This window comes from Ochotona princeps, chromosome 4 (genome assembly GCF_030435755.1).
Source record: "Ochotona princeps isolate mOchPri1 chromosome 4, mOchPri1.hap1, whole genome shotgun sequence".
In the NCBI taxonomy this organism is placed as follows: domain Eukaryota; kingdom Metazoa; phylum Chordata; class Mammalia; order Lagomorpha; family Ochotonidae; genus Ochotona; species Ochotona princeps.
Window position 1 is genome coordinate 47,085,795 of NC_080835.1, and position 22,915 is coordinate 47,108,709.

The window sequence follows — 22,915 nt, forward strand, 5'->3', positions numbered from 1 at the left end:
AAAATCAGACCACACAATGCCCAAGGACCCTGAATCTCAAACGTTCTGGGCCAACTGAGAATTCTGCAGGAAGCATACTTTCTGCTGAGATTGCAGGCCGCCATGCTGGCAAGGCATGCCTGGGGAGGTATGAAGCAACTCCACCATCTTCCTCTTCTTTTAGTGGTTGTGGTCTAAATGTATTTAAGTACAAACAAAGTCTTGGTACATTCCTTTTCTAGTTAGATCTGCTTGTTTACTTGTGCTGGTTTCTGTAACTCATGTTCTACTTATCCTGTTCCCTGAGACCTGGTGATTATTTTCCAAATTCCTTGTGATCTATTGTTAGAGTAGCTTGTATGCTATTCATTAGCTAATTAGTGGTCATCACATCTTCATTCCTGTTCCCCATCAGAGGAATCCTCGAGATTAAGGTCTTTTTGACTTTTACTTTTTAATTTCCTTATTTTACAAATTACTGACCGTCACTGCTATTTCAATTTAAAACATGCTATCTCAAAACAAAGGAAAAAGAAGGAAGGAGGGTGGGAGACAAGAAGACAATATATTCTTGGACAAACAGTAAGATATAATTATATTCAAACGACACAGAAACTGTCCAAGGCTAAAAGTTAAATTAAAAATTAAAATGAAACACATGGACTGAAACTTTTTTTACTTGCTATATCCACATCTGTGAAGATATCTAGATTTGGGAAAAATACATTTATAAATTCTTAAAAGTTCATAAAGAATGTTATATGAAATATTACTTATAATCCATACAATACGATCAAACATTCAGTCACTAGTATTCAAGAGCATTCAGAAACTTACATTAGGTACATCCCTGTTCACAACAGTCTTCAGAATTTCTACCCATTCTGCCAGGTTCTGTTGGTTGATCAGCTCCAGTGGAAGTGTATACTAAATAAAAGTTCGTCATAATTAGTGTCTTTTAAATCTTTACTAAAGAAAACTATACTTTCTTTTCCTTTTCAAAATACCTCCAAGAAATAGTTCAGGTGATGCACATTTCCATGGCAGTACACAGGTAAATTTCTTTGCTTATTCACTATAGTACAAAGAAGCTGTGCCTCTGGGAATTGTTAGTATTCTCAACTTATTAGGATTAATTTTATTTTCAACCTAGTGCATGATATGTATTGTTGATTTCTGGCAAACAGCTTTTTTTTGAAGTTAGATAAATTTCTATTCTAGTATTAACAGCCTTTTTCTGTTTATTTTTGTAAAACAGGAATGGATATTAAAATTCATCAAATGCTTTACCTAGAATAAATATAAGTCTATCGTTGATAACAAAACAATTCGCAATTAATCCATTCTTACATTCCTTGGATAAATCTTACTAGGACAATAAAATCACAATCAATTTAGGATTTCTGGACATCTACAATATCAAAAGAAAAAAAAATTATTTTCTTTAGACAGTGGTAGTGGCTCCATTAACTGGCTTCTGCTGCACCACAAATGGGAGAACTATGTTCCCAGGTCCTGACGTTGGCTCTCTGGCCATTCCAACAAACGAATAAAATTAGGGAACTGAGTGGGAGGATTCTCTCTTATAATAAATACATTAAAAAGACTAATTAGGGTTGGCACTGAGAAGCAGCAGCCATCAATTTAATCTACATTCTCAAATGTAGTTATTGTTTAGATCTAAAACTGTTCATTTTCAATGTGATAAACAACAGATTGACATTTTATATTTGAAAACTGCTTCATAAAAATTACCTGCACAAGAGCATAGAAGATCTTGAATATCTGTTTCTGGATGAGGACAGACTGATCAGACTGATCAGAGAGCAGCTGAATAAATCGATCCTTGAGAACCGGCAGAAAATGTTGCATTGCTGCTACCAATGGGCTCCGCTCCTCTGGTTTCTTATACCTTTGGGTAGGAATACAAACTAATTCTGTAAGAATTTATCTCTGAAACTTACACACAACCACCTGTTTGTTCACACAAATGTACACAACTACTTCCTAACCAACTTAAAAATTTTCTTTAAAGTAAATCAACCAGCAAAATCCTAAAACCTCAAATAACAGAATATCTAATATTTAACTGAACATATTTTAAGATAAATAATCTTGAAGGCCTCTAGTAAATCTTCCCTTATCTATGGTTGAGCCAACTGAGGGACAGATGTTAAATTTTTTCCCTATTGTTATACACAACTAGGTATAAACTAGGGACTTTGATCCAGAGTTTGTCCTCTTAATTATATTACTATGCGGTTCCTGGTTGAGGATACCATTACAAGTAAGAAGTTATAATGCCTGGCTTTAAATGCAACAGCTGATGAACAACTAATAGCCTTAAAGAAATGGCATGTAGCTAGCAGAAAATTTTATTTCTAAAGGCATTATAAGGCCTTTGTACTTCCAGAAACCATTGGTTTACAAGACCTCAATAACTACTTGTGATCTTCACCGACCCCTTGTGGGGCAACAGTTATATAAGTCATAGCAGACATAATGTATTTTGCCACAGGGAGCGACAACAGATTTCCACAGGGCTGTTACAAGACATGTGAACTTTTACCAGTTTTCTAAAATCTGAAAAACTGTCCCATCCTACCCAAAGAGTTATGGAGTAAAAATTACTGATATAACTAAGCATTTTGATAGTATTGATAACAGGTACATTGGCTTTTAGGAATATCAAATTTATAGACATAACTATGAAAAAGGAGTTCCTGCTTCCAATGTTGAGTCAACAAATAACTAGATTTGCAAAATACAGACGACTGGTTACAGAAATCATTCTAACAGCCACTGTTTATCTTTTTCCAACAAGAACAGATTATCTAAAATGTTTTAAACTAGTTTTCCAGGGGTACCATTGTGGCACAAGAAGTTAAGCAGGCACCAGCTTGAGTCCCAGTCACCCCATTTCCAATCCAGCTATCTACGGAAAGGTGTGGAAGATGACCCAAGTTCTTAGGCTCCTGAACCCATACGAAAGATCCAGGTAAGCTCTTGGCTTTCACCTGGCCTGGCCCTGTCATTGTGGCTACTTGGGGAATGACCAGGGTATAAGATTTCTCTCTTTCCAACATTCTCTGTGTAGCTGTGACTTCTAACTAGAGAAAATGTGTGTAAGAATTGAATATCTACATACATTTTCCAAAGGCAAAGGTAGAGTGTTTAAAAAGCTGAATTCTTGGGGATCACCACTAGTGTCACAGCTGCTCTACTTCAGAACCTGTTCCATGCTACAGGCCTGGGAAAGACTTGAGCCATTAAACACATATGGAAGAACTGCAAGAAGTTCCTGGTTCCCAGCTCTGGGACCAGCCTGGCTCCGCCTATTGTGACCATGTGGGGAAGTGAGCCAGTGGATGGAAGATGAAAGATCTCTCTGTCTCTCCTTCTCAATAACTCTTTCAAGAAAAATAAATAAATCATAAAAATAGATAAATAAAAATAAATAAAGCTGAATTCTTGGGTGCCAGTGTTATGCCATAACATGGTAAGCTACCAAAAGTAATACTGGCATTTAACAAGATGCCTTTCAAGAGTCCCAGCCATTCAACTTCCAGTCCAGCTTCCTGCTAATGTGCCTAGGAAAGTCTAAGTCCTTGGGTTCCTACATCCAAATCTAGAATAAGCTCTTGGCTTCACTCTGGTCCATCCCTGGGTAATTTGGCCATTTCCGGAGTGAGCCAGCAAATTAAAGATCAACCTCTCTCTTTTTAAATTTTAAAATCCCAGACAGAAACGAAAAACTGCATGAAATGAGAACCTAAGTAAATTGACAAGAATACCAAGTTCTGAGGTCAGCACATTGGCTGAAATGGCTAATCCTCTACTCACAAGCACCAGAACCCATATGGGAACAAGTTCATGTCCCAGCTGCACCACTTCCCACCTAGCTCCCTGATTGGGGTCTGGAAAAGTAGTAGGTGAGGGCCCAATACCTTGGAAACCTGCACCCCTGTGGGAAACCCAGAAGCTCCTGCTTTCAGATTGGCTCAGCTCCAGCCATTGTAGTGATTTAGGTAGTGAACTAGTAGATGGAAAAACCGCTCTCTATAAATTGTCCTCTCAGATAAAGCTGCCTTTCCAATAATAAAAAAAAAAAAGCCAAACAAGCAAACAAACAAACAAACAAAACTTTGGTTATGTTGCTAAAACCTGGATCCACTAAACTCTCTAAAAACAAAAACGTTCCATCAAAAAAGTTCACAATTTTTCAATGCACCAATAGATTATACCTAGTATACATTTTTAAAAGGTTATCTGTATCCTTTTTTGAGGATATAATTTATAAAAGAAAGTAGTTTGGAGCCTGGCGCCATAGCCTAGCGGCTAAAGTCCTCGCCTTGAACATGCCAGGATCCCATATGGGCTGCTGGTTCTAATCCTGGAAGCTCCACTTCCCATTCAGCTCCCTGCTTGTGACCTGGGAAAGCAGTTGAGGACAGCCCAGAGCCTTGGGACCCTGCACCCGCATGGGAGACCCGCAAGAGGTTCCTGGTTTTCGACTTCAGACTGGCGCAGCATCGGCCAGTGCGGTCACTAGGGGAGTGAAACATCGATGGAAGATCTTCCTCTCTGTCTCTCCTCCTCTCTGTATATCTGACTTTGTAATAAAAATAAATAAATCTCGGGCCCGGCGGAGTGGACTAGCGGCTAAAGTCCTCATCTTAAAAGCCCCGGGATCCCATATGGGCGCCGGTTCTAATCCCGGCAGCTCCACTTCCCATCCAGCTCCCTGCTTGTGGCCTGGGGAAGCAGTTGAGGACGGCCCAAAGCTTTGGGACCCTGCACCCGTGTGGGAGACCCGGAAGAGGTTCCTGGTCCCAGGATCGGATCGGCGTGTACTGGCCCGTTGCGGCTCACTTGGGGAGTGAAACATCGGATGGAAGATCTTCCTCTCTGTCTATCCTCCTCTCTGTATATCCGGCTTTCCAATAATAATAAAATCTTTAAAAAAAAATAAATAAATCTTAAAAAAAAAAAAAGCAGTTTGTACTCTTTAGTCTGACTTACATAAACAATAACTATAGAGAAAATCTAACAATAAAGTAAGAACGATTTTATTACCATCCATTGATCCACTTAAGTAACATTTGGATATTCACTCTATGGTAGAATTTCTTCTGTCTTACTTCCCTCACTACACTAAAGTGGACTGGCATTTCGATAGAACTAACTAGCAGTGTGACACTAATGTGAAAACGTGGTAATCACAGACATCCATCACAACATTGTAAGAAACCATGCTCATAGAAATCCTTAAATACTATCCCATCATAATTCTGTTTAAAACAGCTCTGCAACAGTTTCCCAGTATTTAAGAGATCACATCTAAGAGCTGGCATTTTGTAGCACAGTAGGTTCAGCCTGCTGGAGTGCTCATTCAAGTCCTGGCTACTCCTGCTTTCTGATAATGTACCTAGGAAGGCAGCGCAAGATGCTCCAAGTACTGACATCTATGTGGGAGACTCAGATGGAGTTGTGTGCTCTTGGCTACAGCCTGGATCAGTGCAGCCACCGTAGCCATTTGGAGAGTGAGCCAAGAGAAGAAGCTTTCCTTCTGTCACTCTGCCTTTCAAATAAATAAGTAAAGCTAACACCACTTTCTTTCCTCTTTGTGTCACTCAAAATTCTTTTTTACATGGTCCAAATGTACCAACCCAAAATTTACTCACACCATTAATTTATCTATGTATAATCCACTGAAGACAATGTCTCTCTTCCACCTCTGCATCTTTCATTCTAGATCATGCAGTTCTATATGGTGTGACATGGATTAATGCTCCTTTTGTGTTCCTTCAACTCATAAACATTTTCTGAGGCTTTACTCTCCTGAAAGCACCAAATTCCAATCTCTCAATGAATTTCTTAGAACTGCTACAGTCCACACAGATCCCTTGTAAACACCTGTGCTCCATAATCAAACCCTGGCTGAAAATGAACTAGGATTCCAAAACTGTAGCAGCTTCCTATAGCTGCCATCTAAAAATCCCTATCATATTCTCTCCTGCTAAATTATAGGAAAGGAGAGAGCTGAACTGCCTCAATGACATTGACAGCTTATTGTTGTTATTCTCTCTGATTTTAGTCACTCACTTACCAGAACTACAACTGGCACTCTGACAGAAGTTGGAGCAACAGCTGGAACATTCCTTAGCAGGAAGATGGGTAGCTGGTGGGAACACAAGAAAACACCAGTACCAGTGCTGTAAATGGTATATTCTCTCCTGCTCAGAACAACAGTAGTTCATCAGCTACTTTGAGCTGGGACCCAAAATGGTATGGTTATTGAATGGCCAAACAAGTCCCAGAATTAGGGGGCTCACAATGGCATCTGTGTAGCTGTTAGGACTGGAAATAAAATCACCATCATGGTATAAAAATCTTCCTCATGACTTCCTCATAATTTTCTGATCAAAACCTTCAAGTGCCTACTAATTTCATTTCTTACACTATACACTTAAGAGGAAATCTCTGCAACATTTAGCTTAATGTTTAGTGCTATATCTCAAATCCCAGAGTTCTATTTTTCTATCTAATCTCTAAACCTACATGTAAATTCCTGCTCCAATATGCATATGAAACAGATGAGAGTGAATCCTTCAAATAATGCTGATTAAACATATTCTTCTTATAAACTAAGAGATATGTTCTTGAAACTTATCAAGAACCCCCATTAAGAGAAAAATTCATACCATGAAAAGACAGACTAAAGTGCTCTAATGCTCACTTTCACTATGATCACTGTAACATTTAAAAAGTTTACCAAATGGCCTTTTATCAATAACTACTGAAGAGAACAACTTTACAGAAGACTTTCTGAACTGTTAAAGAGACAATAATTTTAAAAACAGAGCACAAGGAATTTTTACTGGAATGAGGAGAAAACTGCAGAATATGAAAATGAATGCAATTTCAAAAAGAAAATATTAAAATCATCACACAATTCATTATGTTTATTGTCTTTCTCAATTGGAAGTTTGCATGCTGAAATGGACCTACATTTCCTGGACTTTTCCTACTTCTCCAACTCCACAGGAATTGGGAGAGACACTTACTCATAATTTTTCACAAGCTGATAAAGGCATAGCAGAATCCCAAGCCAACAAGCACTGTTATCAGACTGAAGATAAAAGCCAATCTTATCCACAATGGCAGTCCAACGGCTTGGATAATCATGTTTGATGATGTGATGAATGCACGTAGTAAGCTGTACTCTGAAAGCCAAAAATAAACAGTAAGTAAGAAGTGCTGCATAGCTAAAAATTCCTAAACAACCCAAAGGAAACAGCTGTTTACACAAAACCTAATTTAACATACAATCTGACACTTGGATATACACACAGAGCAGATAATCTGAAGATACTCAGCAAAAATGATCTGTTTCTACCTATGTAAAAGAAACCCAAATGCTATGCAAAAGCCAAGTGTTATGAATTTTTCACCCTTATAGGTAGACAAGTCCCAATTAAGAACACTACATGGGACTTTTGCATCCGTAGTACATGGATTCCAACCCCAGCTCAACCTCCAGTTCTGGCCACCAGCTCTTGTGCACCATGAGAGACAGTAAATAATGCCCTGAGTGCTTGGCTCTCTGCCTCCCACACAGGAGACCCAATCTGGGTTAGACGTGGCTCCATACTGAGCCAGACCTGGCTGTGGGAAGAATTGTGGGGAGTCAATAAACGGGTGGAGGCTTTCACTTTGTTTCTCTTTAGATTTGAAATTAAAAAATTTCTTTAAAAAAAAGGCAACATTGTTCATTAACTCACAGATCAACTTTAATGTAAAATTCTATAAAATCCTGTAAGATCTTTGAAACAATGACTGGCATGTGGACATTGCATGCAAATCCTCGACTTGCAGTGCTAGCCCTCATGGGCATCAGTTCGAGGCCTGGCTACTCCACCTCACATTCAGCTCCCTGCTCATAACCTGGCAAAGCAGTGGATGGCCCAGGTCACTGGGCCACTGTACACCCACATGAAAGATCTGGAGGAATTTCCTGACTCCTGGCTTTGGGATGGCTCACGTCTAGCTGAGGCCATTTGGGAAATGAACCAGCGAATAGAAAACCTCTCAGTCTCTCTTTTCTGTAAATCTACCTTTCAAATGAAAATAAATAAATTCTAAATAAAAGACTTCTAAACAAAAGATTATACAAATTACATTACATGACAGCATTGCAAAATTTTATTTATACCTTCATCTGACCACAAATTTTTTTTTCACAAGTTATTCTACTTCTCACATAAGCAAATCTTACAAAACGAAAAAATCTAGGATGTTCTGAAAAAGACACCCCTTTTCCATATCTTCACCAATAGATAAAACCATGAAACAGCCATACCTGATTAACTCAGGAGAATGGAGAATGGCTTCTACAATATTTTCTCGAATGCAATGTCGATCTTCTTCTGGAATAGTGTAAGGGGATATATCCCCTGGTGCTGTTTCCCGATCAGGCCAATATTGCGTTATCATATTTTTCAAATAGATAACACCTAAAACACAGACGACTTTTATTAAAAAAAAAAAAAAAAAAAAAAAAAAAAACTCTTGACTTTTAAAGCACTGTGTATACCATCTGGAAAAACCAAATTTTTTTTATAACTAATTAGTAAAGCTATCCTTTAACAAAATGCTACTTTTTAGTTGTAATCAAAATACAAATTTAACAGTCATAGCTATCACCCTGTTATTAAAATCTTAGCCAGAGGGCCTGGTACAGTCGCCTTGTGCACGCCAGGATCTCATGTGGGTGCCTGTTCTAATTCTGTTGGTGCTGCTTCCTACCCAAATCCCTGCTTGTGGCCTGGGAAAACAGTAGAGAATGGCCAAAAGCCTTGGGATCCTGCACCTGCATGGGAGACCCAGAAGAGGCTCCTGACTTCTGGCTTCAGATCAGTGCAACTCCAGCCTTTGCAGCCGCTTGGGGAATGAACCAATGGATGGAAGATCTACCTCTCTGTCTCTCCTCGGTCAGCAAAAAACACGTACTGCTGACCAGCATCAAGTAAAATCACAATAATATATTGGAATAAAAATATTTCAATACCAGAAAAAAAAATGCTTAAAAAATTCTCAAAAAAATGATCACTGGTTTTAAAAAGTTAAAAAAAAGGCCAATACTATGCAATTTCCATAAAACTAATTTTTAAAAAAACATAAGCACAATAGCATATTAGGCTAAACCTCCACCTGTAGCACTAATACTCCAAAAGGCATTGGTTTACATCCTGGCTGTTCCACATCTGATTTAGCTTCCTGTTTACCATCCAGGAAAACAGCAGAGGTCAGCTCAATTCCTTCGGCCTCTGTACGTACAGGGGAGACATGAAGTAGCACTGGGCTTCAAATTTGCTCTGTTTCAGCCACTGTGACCATTTGGGGATCAGTCAATGAAAGACCACTCTATCTGTCCTCTAATTCTACCTATGAAATAAAAATAATGTTTTCTAAAAAATCACAACAGTGTTGGGGCCCGGCGGCATGGCCTAGCAGCTAAAGTCCTCACCTTAAACACGTCAGGATCCCATATGGGCTGCTGGTTCTAATCCTGGCAGCTCCACTTCCCATTCAGCTCCCTGCTTGTGGCCTGGGAAGGCAGTCAAGGACGGCCGAAAGCCTTGGAACCCTGCACCCGTGTGGGAGACCTAGAAGAGGTTCCTGGCTCCCGGCTTCAGATTGACGCAGCACCAGGCCATTGCGCTGACTTGGGGAGTGAATCATTGGATGGAAGATCTTCCTCTCTGTCTCTCCTCCTCCTGTCTGTGTATCTGACTTTGTAATAAAAATAAATAAATCTTAAAAAAAAATCACAGCAGTATTAAACAAACAAACAAGACAGCCCATTCAATTTTGGTGTCAGGTAGCTGTTTAGGCGGTAGGAATACAACCGTCAACAAAACAGATTCTAAGGCGGTGAAATTCTGTGAGTGCATATTACATTTTTGAAAACCTGGGCACAAAAATGTCATTATGAAGGCCAAAACCACAAAAAAGGGAAATACTTACTATTCAATATTAAGTAAAGAAAGTTAAAAGTCTAACACAGAAGTTGAAGAGCATGAAATCAAGAATGTCAACTGTTTTCTAATGTGGTGAAATCATTCGTATTTAAGATTTCCTCTACATTTAACTGTTGCTGCAAAAGAGGCTTCTTAGTCTCCTTAGAATCATTCATCAGGAAAAGAAACTGAGAATATACACAAACTCAGTAAATCACATGAGTTTCTTACAACCTCTGCTTCACTGCACAGCACATTTTTCTTTTGGATTCTATCACCAAACATAAAGTAACCATTCTTGTCAACACTGAAAACAAATGGATTGTCAAGGAAGAGAGTCATTGAAAGGCATCTCAAACATAATTCTGCAATTGAATTTATGAACCTTTTAAGGAATGTCTCTACATAAACTTAAGAAACACAATACAGAAAACTTGCCTGCCTGTCTCACAGGTAAATCCAGTTGTTCTGACATAGTAATCTGAAGCAGTGTTGAAACAAAATTCAGGGACTTGTGTGCCTAAAACAAAACAAACAAAAAAAATTACAGTTTCAGTATCTACAAACAAATATACTGTAAAATAACAGATCAAGGAAGTACTGCTGTAGAGCAGGTGAGAAGCCATGGCTGGTGACACCCACATCCCTTGCCAAAATGCCTAGGATTAAGTCACATCTCCACTTCAGATTCAGTTTCCTGATCATCTGCTTGGGAGGCACCACACAAAAGCCAAATACCTGCTGTGCTCAATAGGCTAATCTTACACCTTTGGGTACCGGCACCAATCTGAAGCCAGGAGCAAGGAACTTCCTTCAGGTCAGCCACGTGGATACAGGGTCCCAAGGCCCTGGCCCGTCACTGACTGCTTTTCCCAGGCCACAGCTGGGAGCTTGATGGGAAGTGGAGCGCCAGGATTAGAACCGGTGCCCATATAGGATCCTGGCATGTTCAAGGGTAGGACTTTAGCTGCTAGGCCATTGTGCTGGGCCCAATTCCAGCATCTTATATGGTATCACTGGTAAGTGTCCCAGCACTTCCAATCTACCTCCCTGCTAGTGTCCTGGGAAAAAGCAGTAGTAGATATCTCACATGCTTGGGCTCTTGCCATCCATGTGGGAGACCTAGAATAAGTTCTGCTCTGGCCTGTCTCCGCAATGGCTGTAAAAGCCACTGGGGAGTGAACCAAATGGAAGACCTCTCTCATATCTCCCTTTCTAACTTATACTTTCAATTAAATAACTAACCCTTTAAAATAAAATGAACTTGAATGAATTTGATGAATTCAATAAACATTTTCAGATATTTGCAACTGCTTTCCTACCACTACCCATTTATGCGAACTGGCATTCTTAAGTCTATACTGGGGACAGCTCACAAAAACACCATATGTAACAACTCTCCCTTCTTTGGAAAAAAAAAAGGGGGAGGACCCTGTGCGATATCCTATTGACTAAAGTCCTTGCTTTGAACATTCCTGGATCCATATGGGCACTGGTTCTAACCCTGACAGCTTCACTTCCCATCCAGCTCCCTGTTTGTGGTCTGGGAGAGCAGTCAGGGATGGCCAAAAACCTTGGGACGCTATACCTGTGTGGGAGACCCAGAAGCAGCTCTGTGCTCTTGGCTTTGGATTGCATTCGCTTGGGAAGTGAATCAACAGACAAAAGATCTTGTTTGTCTCTCCTCCTCTCTGTACACTGACTATCCAATAGAAATGAAGAAAAATCTTAAAAAAAAAAAAAAGAGAGAGAGAGAGAGAGATCTGTGCCCAGCGTGATGGCATAGCAGATGAAGTCCTCGCCTTGAATGCGCCAGGATCCCATATGGACGCCAGTTCTAATCCCGGCAGCTCCACTTCCCATCCAGCTCCCTGCCTGAGGCCCGGGAAAGCAGTTGAAGACGGCCCAAAGCCTTGGGACCCGCATGGGAGACCCAAAAGAAGCTCCTGGCTTTGGACAGGCTCAGCTCCAGCAGTTGTGGCTGCTTGGGGAGTGAACCATCTGACGGAAGATCTTCCTCTCTGCCTTTCCAATAAAAATAAATAAATCTTTAAAAAAAAAAATGAAGAGATATATTTATTTTTATTGTTAACCCAGACTTCCAAAGAGAAGGAGATCTTCCATCCACTGGTGGTTCACAAAAGGCCAGAGCTGAGTGGATTCAAAATCAGGAGCCAGGGACATCCTCTGGGTTTCCCATGTGGGTTCAGGGTCCCAAGGCTTTTGGCCATCCTCTACTGCTTTCCCAGGCTACAGCATGGGACTCTGGTAGGAATTGGAGCAGCTAGGATACAAACTGGTGCCCCACAGGATCCCTGGGAGGATTCAGCCACTGAAACATTGCGCAGGGCAGTATCTGTCAGTTCCTTTTAGCACTAATTTTCTCCATTAGAGATGTTCTATTAAATGGCTAAAAACATATTAACTAAATAAAAATTAACACCTTGAATGTGGTTTTCAAGATAATGTTGGGAGAATCAAGATGGCGGAATAGGGTAAGGACATGTCTGAACTGCCATAGAAAACTTTAGCCAGGGCCTGGTGTGGCCTAGCGGCTAAAGTCCTCGCCTTGAACACCCCGGGATCCCATATGGGCGCCGGTTCTAATCCCGGCAGCTCCACTTCCCATCCAGCTCCCTGCTTGTGGCCTGGGAAAGCAGTCAGTGACGGCCCAAAGCTTTGGGACCCTGCACCCGCGTGGGAGACCCAGAAGAGGTTCCTGGTTCCCGGCATCGGATCAGCACAGCACTGGCCCGTTGCAGCTCACTTGGGGAGTGAAACATCGAATGGAAGATCTTCCTCTCTGTCTCTCCTCCTCTCTGTATATCCGGCTTTCCAATAATAATTTAAAAAAAAAAAAAAAAAAGAAAACTTTAGCCAGAGAGGGCACATTACAGGAAAAAAGGAGACAACAGAATGTCAGCAGAGGGGTACCTGGAGGCTGACAGACACGGAAAAGCAGTGTAGAAAACGGCGTGACCGATAGCCTGATACAAGTGGCGTTCAGCAAGCAGTGATCTGTATTGCACCGGCAGCCAAAACCACACCAGCAACAATGAAGGAAGGGGTGTTCATGGGGAGCTCAGGCAGTGAACACAAAGAAAGGTCCATTCTGCTGGACCAGGAGCAGACACAGAATGGCAGGTAACAGACGGGGAGTGCAGGAACAGGGTGGATTTCACAGCCCAGTAGGCCCCCTAGGAGCCATATCAGGCACCATTTTCTGTAGGGAGTCAGACTATGGGACAAGACTGAGCATGTACTGAGCTGAGAGTGTACTCATTTCTAGCTCAGTGAAATGCAACAAGCTGGCATTCTAAGGTTCCCCCAACATAGGTTCAGGTAGCCCTCAGACCTCACTGCCATCAGATCAAGAATGCTAGCAGTGGTATATCAGGCACCAGTTTGCACAGTGTGGCACAAACTTTAAGACAATAGTGAGCTGCACATGCACTGAGCTGGGAGCTAACTCACTGAGCTTGGTGCACTGCACTGGTCCCACAAGAAAAATAATACTGACTTCAGCATCGTATGGGTCAAAACAGTGGAGTCCTCAGACCTAACGGCCAACAGGATATAGCAAGATCAACAACACCAACAACCCAGCTATATAGGACACCTGGTGTGTCCCTAATCCTGAGTTCTGCTCCAACCGAAGTGGAAGAAAGGCTGTACAGACAATGTGCAGCCTCAGCACAGCATCACAAGAGGTGGTGAACCAGGAGCTGGGGCTACGGAGACCGTGGTGGAAATCTAACATAAGAACCCAGACCTGGAACTCATAGGACAGAGTGGCACAAGTGACTGCAAACAAAGAGCAATGTGTTAACCACAATAAGTAAAATCAGATTGCAGACCTGCGGGTGACACAGCTTAGAAACCTGCCTGGGGCCTGGCGGCGTGGCCTAGCGAATAAAGTACTCACCTTGAACGCGCTGGGATCCCATATGGGCGCCAGTTCTAATCCCGGCAGCTCCACTTCCCATCCAGCTCCCTGCTTGTGGCCCGGGAAAGCAATCGAGGACAGCCTAAGGCGTTGGGACACTGCACCCGTGTGGGAGACCTGGAAGAGGTTTCTAGCTCCCAGCTTCGGATTAGTGCAGCACCGGCCATTGCGGCTCACTTGGGGAGTGAATCATTGGACAAAAGATCTTCCTCTGTCTCTCCTCCTGTCTGTATATCTGACTTGGTAATAAATAAATAAATCTAAAAAAAAAAAAAAAAAAAAGAAACCTGCCTGAAGAAGACTTTAATAACCAGAATTACAATGAGCAAAACAACAAAGACACAATGAGTATTACTGAAGACTCCCCTACAAAGGAGCAAAAAGCCTTTGCCAACATCAGAGTTAACTGAGGAATACATCAAGAAAATGGGGGATACAGAATTAAAAACACTGACTTCTTATCATCGAGAAGCACATAGTACAGGAGTTCTAGGAATTTAATATGTCACACGTATTTCATGAATCAAATGAAAGCTGATAGATGAGAATTAAGAATACAGTGGAGCAAAAAAAGAATGAAGGAAGCAAAAGAAAGAATCTCAGATCTGGAAGACATTTCCTGTCACCAGGGGAAAACAAACAAAAAGCTGGAAGCAGAGCTGGATCAGGCTAAAAAAAGCATTCAAGAATTGAAAGACATTGTTAAAAGGCCAAATACAGGAATTATGGGAGTCGCAGAAGGTACAGAAAGAAAAGTTGGGTTTACAAATGTATTTAAATAAATAATACGGGAAAATTTCCCTACTCTAGAGAAAGAATTAGGAAACAACATTCAGGAGGGGCATAGAACTCCCAAAAGGGCTGACCAAAAGCGATCTTCACCAAGACACAAGATAACCAAGCTCTCTTCAATCAATCATAAGGAAAAGATCCTTAAATGTGCACATGAAAAAAATCAATTGACATATAAAGGAAAGCCAGTTAAAATCACAGGAGCTCTCTCACAGGAAACTCCACAAGCCAGAAGAGAATGAAGTGACATATTCCAGATTCTAAAAGCAAAAAATTGTCCTCCCAGGATAACATACCCAGCAAAGCTTTCTTTTGTCTTTGAAAACGAAATAAAATTCTTCCACAGGAAAGAAAAGTTAAAAGAATATGCCTCTTCCAAATCTGCCCTACAAATGATACTTCAAGATGTTCTCTTGACAAAGAGAAATAGCACCCACCAAAACCAAAGGCAAATGCGAAGGACATCCCAGTAAAATAATAGAACACTAATTCAATGAACAACCCATTGCTAAAATGCCAGGACCAAATCAGCACTCATTCATATTAACCCTGAATGTAAATTGCTGAACCTCAATCATATGTCATAGATTATTAGACTGGATTAAAACACAAAACCCATCTATTTGTTGCCTCCAGGAGACATATGTCACCAACAAGAATCAGCGGAAACTATATCTCATGCATTTTTGTTTTTTTTTTTTTAGTTTCAACTCTTCAAAACACTTACTCATTAAATCCTTCACTGACCCATAGATCACAGAATATCATTTTCTTCAAGAAGATTCTTGATTTTTTTCATTTCTTCAATGACACATTAGTCATTCAGTTTCATGTTATATAACTTTACACAACTGTAAATTCTTTTTTTCTTCTTGTGGTTGATTTTGTTTTGTAGCTTTTCATTTAAGGGGATGTACAGTAACTATGTAATGCAGACTATTATATCTAGCAGCATGCTATTTAAATTTTAAATGTTTATATTTTTTAAATTTAAAATGTTTTAAATTATTTAATAAATGTTTTAAATTTTTCTTCCTGTTGTTTAATTTATATTTTGGCTTTTTATTTAAGGGGATGTATACTTACTGTGTAATGGAGAATAGCATACCCAGATGTGAGGATACAATGCAGTATGCATCTCTACTTTCAGACCAAAGGTGGACTCCCAACGAAACTGTTAACTATATCTTGACAATAGGAAGCTGTACTCTGCCATTGTCCACTGTCCATGCCCACAATAATGGATACATGACCGAACTATACTATAGAATAATATAGGGGAACTCCGTGGGGCATATGGGGGAGAGGAAATTTGGGGAGGGAGCAAGGGAAATCCCAAGGCCTATGAAACAGTATCATAAAATAATAATAATAATAAATATGTAAAAAAGGATAATGTAGATTTTCTGATATGGTGATGACTTCTTTAACGGCATGCTCAGTTTCTGAAAATCGAATATACCCTTATGATAACTATCTACAGAAATGTTTTATTTTGAAAGGAAATTACAGATCAATAGCTCTTAGAAGCAGGTATTTACTGCTAGCAACCAAGACAATCACAGCTTAGATTGGAATGCCCAGGTTGAATTCCCTGCTGCTTCCCACACATTCCCTAGAGCTTCCTACACATGCACATCCTGGCAAGTGAGATTTCTCAAGCAACTAGAGGAGGAGCTGAGCTGGCTCCCTACCTCTGGCTTTGGTGAAGCACAAGCCATTGTCAGCACATGTAGATGAAGCAGTTGATGGCAGTGCTAAGTCAGATTTCATCCCCCCCTATTTATGCTCACATAAATGTGGGCACCATCCATTTATTATAAAAGATAAACGGAGGGCTAGTGTGGTTCAGAGTCCTGGCTGCTACATTTCCAATCTTGGTGAAGGCCTGTGAGACACAGTGAAAGATGGCCTAAGTGCTTGGGCCTTTGCACCACAGTGGGAGAGCTGGAAGCTCTTGGCTTCCCCAGCTTCACACCAGCCTAGTTCTCTGACACAGGTGTCCATTTGAGGGGTGAACCAGTGGAGGGAAAATCTCTCTCTGCAACTCTTTCAAGTAAAATAAATGTTTTTTAAAAACTGATTATAGGGCCAGGCACGATAGCATAATGGTTAAAGTCCTCACCTTGAACACACCAGGATCCCATATGGCTGCCAGTTATAATCCCGGCAGCTCCACTTCCCACCCAGCTCCCTGCTAGTGGCCTGGGAAAGCAGTCGAGGACGGCCCAATGCATTGGGACCCTGCACCCAAGTGGGAGACCCAGAAAGAAGTTCCTGGCTCCTGGCTTCGGATCGGCACAGCACCTGCCATTGTGGCCACTTGGGGAGTGAATCATCGGACAGAAGATCTTCCTCTCTGTCTCCTCCTCTCTGTACATCTCTCTTTCCAATAAAATAAATAAATAAATCTGAAAAAAAAGTGATTATTAATCATTAAAAAGAGATACAAACTACTATACGAATTTTGTGACATGGCAGTTCCTATAACAGAATTTTGATTTTAGTATACATATTTTCCAAATGTCACCATGTCTAAACAAAAAATAATCCTTGGAAAAAAAATCTCTGTTGTCTAGAACTACTTTGCTATCTCCACAGAATTTTGTCAATTTTCACACTCTACCTTCCTTGAGAGCCTGACCACACAACTACTTAGTCTCCTTAGACATGGCTTCTACAGCACTCCTTTAACAAATACTCAAAAGAGTGAAGAAACTTCCTAAAGGTTTGTACTGTCATAGCCTTTGTGCCACAGCTACTGTTTTGCTCTCAAAATGCCACTAAATAGAAATCCAAAGTCCAGTTTCTGCACTGTCATGTCTTTGGCATATATAGATTAAGCCGCTGCAGCCATTTGGGTAGTAAACTAGCAGATGGAACATCTGTCTCTTCTTTCTTTGTAACTCTTCCTTTCGAATGTGAACAAGTGGGCCAGAAGCCCTGAACCCATGTGGGAGACGCAGAGGAAGCTCCTGGCTCCTGGATTCAGACTGGCTTGGCACCAACCATTGTGGATACTTGGGGAGTGAACCAGCTTATGGAAGATCTGTCTGTCCTTCACTCTGTAAATCTGACTCTCAAATAAAAAGACAATAAACATAATGAATTGTGTGATGATCTTAATATTTTCTTTTTGAAATTGCATTCATTTTCATATTCTGCAGTTTTCTCCTCATTCCAGTAAAAATTCCTTGTGCTCTGTTTTTAAAATTATTGTCTCCTTAACAGTTCAGAAAGTCTTCTGTAAAGTTGTTCTCTTCAGTAGTTATCGATAAAAGGCCATTTGGCGCCAGGCTGTGCCTGCTGGCCACCAGGCCAGGGAGCTCTGGGGTATTGGTTGTCCGAATCGCTACTTAGGTAGCTCCAGGCTGATCCCACTGTTTCCAGGACCTGAGTCAAGCCTAAAGATTCCCAATGCCAGTAACTCTTCCTTTGAAGAACTTCTAATCACTTAACAATGCTGAGCTGTGAACACCTATCATACAAAAGATAAGGCTCAGGGCTTGTCTAGCAGGATATTGTTTTGCCTGACATGATGATGGTTCAGGAGACTGGTCAAATTAGGCTGGGCCATAATATAAACTAGCACTCTAGAACCTTATCCTGGGGTAGATTCTGTGCAGGATGTGTGGGCCACACCCTGTAGAAAGTTTAGCCCCACTGGTAAACCTAAAAGTTTAGGTGGTTATGGACTAAGCTAGGTGTGACCAAGGAGCCTGCCATCAATCACAGGTAAAGGGACCCGCAACAGTCTGGACTGGGCAAGGAAGCAGCACCCAAGTGTGCATCCTGAATAGGGTGTGGGGTGGGCCAGGCTGCAACGTTCTCCAGCTCATACCAGGCCAAATGGAAGGCCAGAGTACACTGGGTACTGGCCTAAAACACAATGGCATGTATGTGAACTGGGTCTGGGAGTGGATCAAGTGGAGGAAATTGGAAAACTCCATTGGCGAGTCATAGCTCTCGCTGGTGAACACGCCGTCCAGATCTGGGGATCGGACAAGCAGGGCATAGTAGCTCCAAAATGTGTAAATTGGTAATGGAATGGAATGTACTGGGCAGGACTGAGCAAACCTTAGCCTACAAGCAAAACTAGAAACCAGCATGGAACACAGGTCATACCGAGCTAGGCTCTTGCACCTACTGGTCCTCAGAGCAACCACGGGCAGGTGCGTGATTTACGGCTAGGAACAGGCCCAATTGGGAAGGTAAGGGGACACCCTAACTGGGTTGAGGTTCCCACCAAGGGGCGCGTGTGCTGGAATGGGGGCTGCGTTCTATCTAGGAAACAGTCGTAGTCACCCGAGGCACTAGTGTGGCCTGGGATTGGATGCACCAGGCCAGTTCAGACCCCAACACCATCTGGTGTCATGGAGAGCCAGGGTGGATGTGGGACTGACTAGGCTGGGTCTCAACCCCTACTGAGCCATGTGTGAGCTGTATGTGGGTATGGACAAGCCATGGCTGGGCTGAAACATCCAACAAGAACCAGAATGGGGTAAAAGCCAGTCAGGAAAAACCACTGTTCCTGCTAGGACAGGAGGTGAACTGAGTAGGGCTGGCTCATGGACCCCCTGGTATGCGCAAAGTCTGGCATTGGGAGAGGTTCTGATGGAGGAGCCTGGGCAACTCCTCTGGCAGGACACAGTCCCTCCAGGTAAGTGCAAGAAGCATGATAGGAAACAGCCCAGAATAGGCCATGGAAAGTTTCCCACTGGCACACATTCGGCATGGGTCAGGGGCAGACCAGGCTGAATCAGTTCATGTCATCCACTGGCAAACCCGAACACCAGAACACAGTGTGGGTTGAGCCGGGTTTGATCGCAACAAAACCAGTACACATTATGGAATGCCAGGGCGAGGTTGCCTGTACTGGATTTGACTGCAGCACCCAACCAGCACACCTGAGATCCAGGAAGGGAGGGGCAGAGCTGGCAGGGGGATTAAGGGGCTGGTCCCCTCGCCGGACAGCTACTCCCACTGGAGAGCGTGAGCTGGGATGGGGACAGAACATACTAAGTAGGGCTGCAACACCTGTGCACTGCATGTGAACTAGATCAGGGAAAAGCCAGGCTGGGCTGATTATTCCTGCGGGTGCAAGCATAAATTAGAGCGGGTGAGGGATGTTTGGGCTTAGCCGCAGCATCAGCTGGCAGAAGCTGGCACTGGGGACTAATTCTGTCAAGTCAAATCACAGAACCACCTAAAGAGTGCATAAACTGGGACTGAGAGAGACCTGGGAGGGAAAAAGTGGGTTTCCCCTTCTCGGGTCACTACTCCCGTGGGAGGGCATGAAAACTAGGACGGGGGCTGGGGTGGCTAGATAGAGAGGCACTCAACAACATCCGTGAGGGCTGGATGGTTGAGTTGGTTAGATGGAACTAAGCTTTAATCCCCATTGACAAGTACAAGAGCCAAATGGGATGGGGGACAGACTGGTCTACTGCTACACATACTGGCAAATCAGGGTAGGGGGCGGGCCTGGTGGGGGTTATTGTGGATCGCTCTGACTAGGCTGCAGCTCCCACTGGTTGATGTAAGTGCCGAGTATGTGCTGGGAAAAACCAGACTGGACTGCAACACCCATTGGTTCCAGTGCAACTCAGGACTGAAAACAGAACCAACCCAGCAATTGAAACCACCAGCTGATCGGGGTGATGGACTGTGCCGGGCCCTGTGCTTGCTAGAACATACAAGAAACTAATCTGGGAATACCTCAAAGTTTCTTTGGAGATCTCCCCAATTGAACTGCTGGACTCAGAACTCTAACCAAGAAAAGACAGAAGACAGAGCAGATCAATCAACCACCTCAGCTATATGTTGGCAGCGAAATATGGGGCAAACGGAGACTTTATGATGGACCATATCAATCAGTGGACGACCTCATCGAGCGAGACTGGCAGCGATTCATAACTGGAGAACTATTAAAACCACTTGAGCAAATATCTCAGAGCATGCCCCACATCCGGGACTTGGGGTGGGCGGGAAACCAGGTGGGGCTTCTCCCTCAACATCCCCCTTTACCTCAGATACATAATGGAAACAATATGGACATAATAGTATTACCCACTTCCCTATACTCCCTGAACTTTTTTTTAACCGCAATTAACTATGTAAAGATTGTCAACAACAATACAATAAAATATATTAAAAAAAATAAATAAGTAATTAAGATTTACACACTGGCTTTGAGAAATGGATTACCGTGATGTGCTAGTTCTTTTTTAACTTAAAAAAAAAAATCAATAGGGACCCAGCGCCGTGGCCTAGCGGCTAAAGTCCTCACCTTGCGCGTGCCAGGATCCCATACGGGTGCTGGTTCTAATCCCGGCAGCACCGCTTCCCATCCAGCTCCCTGCTTGTGGCCTGGGAAAGCAGTTGAGAACGGCCCAAAGCCTTGGGACCCTGCACCCGCGTGGGAGACCCGGAAGAGGCTTCTAGCTTTGGATTGGCTCAGCTCCAGCTGCTGCAGCCACTTGGGGAGTGAATCATTGGATGGAAGACCTTCCTGTCTGTCCCTTCTCCTCTCTGTATATCTGCCTTTCCAATAAAAAAAACATAAAATCTTTTTAAAAAATCAATAGTTACAGACACAAATGTAGGATATAAACTACAGATATCTTCACAATTCTTTACTTGTGTGGGGACTCCTCTTGGGCCACTGCTCCTGCTGGTGAGCTTGAGAGTTGTAACTGGGGACAGGCCAGGTTGGGCAGGGTGACATCATCTGTTAGCCTACACTGGGTCAGGGGGAGAGCCAGGCCTGGCTAATTGATTGTATCCACTGGTACAAGCATGAGCCAAAGTAACGGCAGGCAGGTCGGCCTTTGCTGCAGCATCAGCCGACAAGTGTTAGGACTGGGCCAAGTCCTGTCAAGCTAAACTGCAGAACCATCTTGAGATTACTAGATCCAGGGCAGGGAGTGGGTACAGTGTGGGGAGGCTTTTGGCACCTCTCTGATGGGCTGTAACTCTGACATGAGAACCAGGACTGGGGGTGGGCCTGCTTGGACAGGCTGTGGCCCCTGCAGGCATGAATGTAGGCTCAAGGGTGGAGTCAGTTGAGTTGAGTTATGATTCAGTGCCCAATGATGTATATATGAGATCCAAATGGGATGTGGGATAGACTAGGCCAGTCCATTGCACACACTGGCAGGCACAGAAACTAGAGTTGGGGGCCAGTCCGGTGGGGGTTGTTGGGGGTAGCTCTTACTCAGCTCCCCCTGGCGTCTGTGAGGGCCAAGTGTGTGATGGACAGGGCTAGGCTGGGCCACAGCACCCACTGGTTTGCAGAGCAAGGAAGGCAAAATAAACAGGTCAACTATCCCAGCGAAGCTTGACAACAAATTTCTGGGCCAATGGAGACTTGGAGGTAGACTATGTCAGCCAATTGACCTTGGAAGGATTTCCTCATCCTTGGAGTGGCGATATCAAAACCACTTGGCCAGAACCCTCAGAAAATACCCTACCACAGGGAAAATGGGATGACACATGGTGGCTGTTCTCCATTCCCAGGTACTGAGGCAGATGGGAAACGGGACTCTCTCCCCCACACACCCTCCCCCCCACCCCAGATACAAGAAGAAAAAGAAAATGTGTAAACAATGGTCTGGCCTGCTTTCCCTGGTCTCTCAACCCTTCCACATCATAAAAATTAAATTTACTTGACATTTGCAATGAAATGTATTGACTGCAGTGTTATTACTGAGATAACACAAGTTACTTACAAAATTTTCTTTCTTTCTATTCAAGTTTGTATTAGACTTGAATCACTTTGACACTTTAGAAAGTGATAACTAAGTTCATATTTCTAATTTTTTGTAGTTTACATTCTCGTATATTTTCTCCTTTTTGTTTCTATGAGATTACCTTCTACAATGTCATCTCCTTCCAGTCCCAGTTTTGTTTTGCACATGCACAAATGAACAATATTCTGTTCTTCCAGTTTCTTCTTCACAGATATTTTCCAAACATTTATTCCCCAAAACATTTGGCAAACTATCGTTACAGAATTTTTCCTTTAAACATAAAAAATGCCAGCAGGGGCCTGACATGGTAGCCTAGTGGCTAGCGAACGCATATGGGCACTGGTTCTAATCCCTGCAGCCCTGCTTCCCCATCCAGCTCCCTGCTTATGACCTGGGAAAGCAGTCAAGGACAGGTCAAAGTCTTT

At 42.6% G+C, this 22,915-nt stretch overlaps 1 protein-coding gene across 1 annotated transcript in view; it reads right to left on the bottom strand.

Moving 5' to 3' along the window:
- IPO7 (importin 7) overlaps positions 1-22,915 on the bottom strand; it is a 51,790-nt gene that overhangs the window by 19,953 nt on the left and 8,922 nt on the right. The window contains exons 2-6 of the mRNA XM_004593796.4: positions 10,440-10,521; positions 8,342-8,495; positions 7,047-7,205; positions 1,735-1,891; positions 817-906 (exon numbers count right to left, since the gene is read on the bottom strand). Coding sequence (XP_004593853.1) covers positions 817-906; positions 1,735-1,891; positions 7,047-7,205; positions 8,342-8,495; positions 10,440-10,521 — 642 coding nt within the window. The remainder of the gene's footprint in view (positions 1-816; positions 907-1,734; positions 1,892-7,046; positions 7,206-8,341; positions 8,496-10,439; positions 10,522-22,915) is intronic.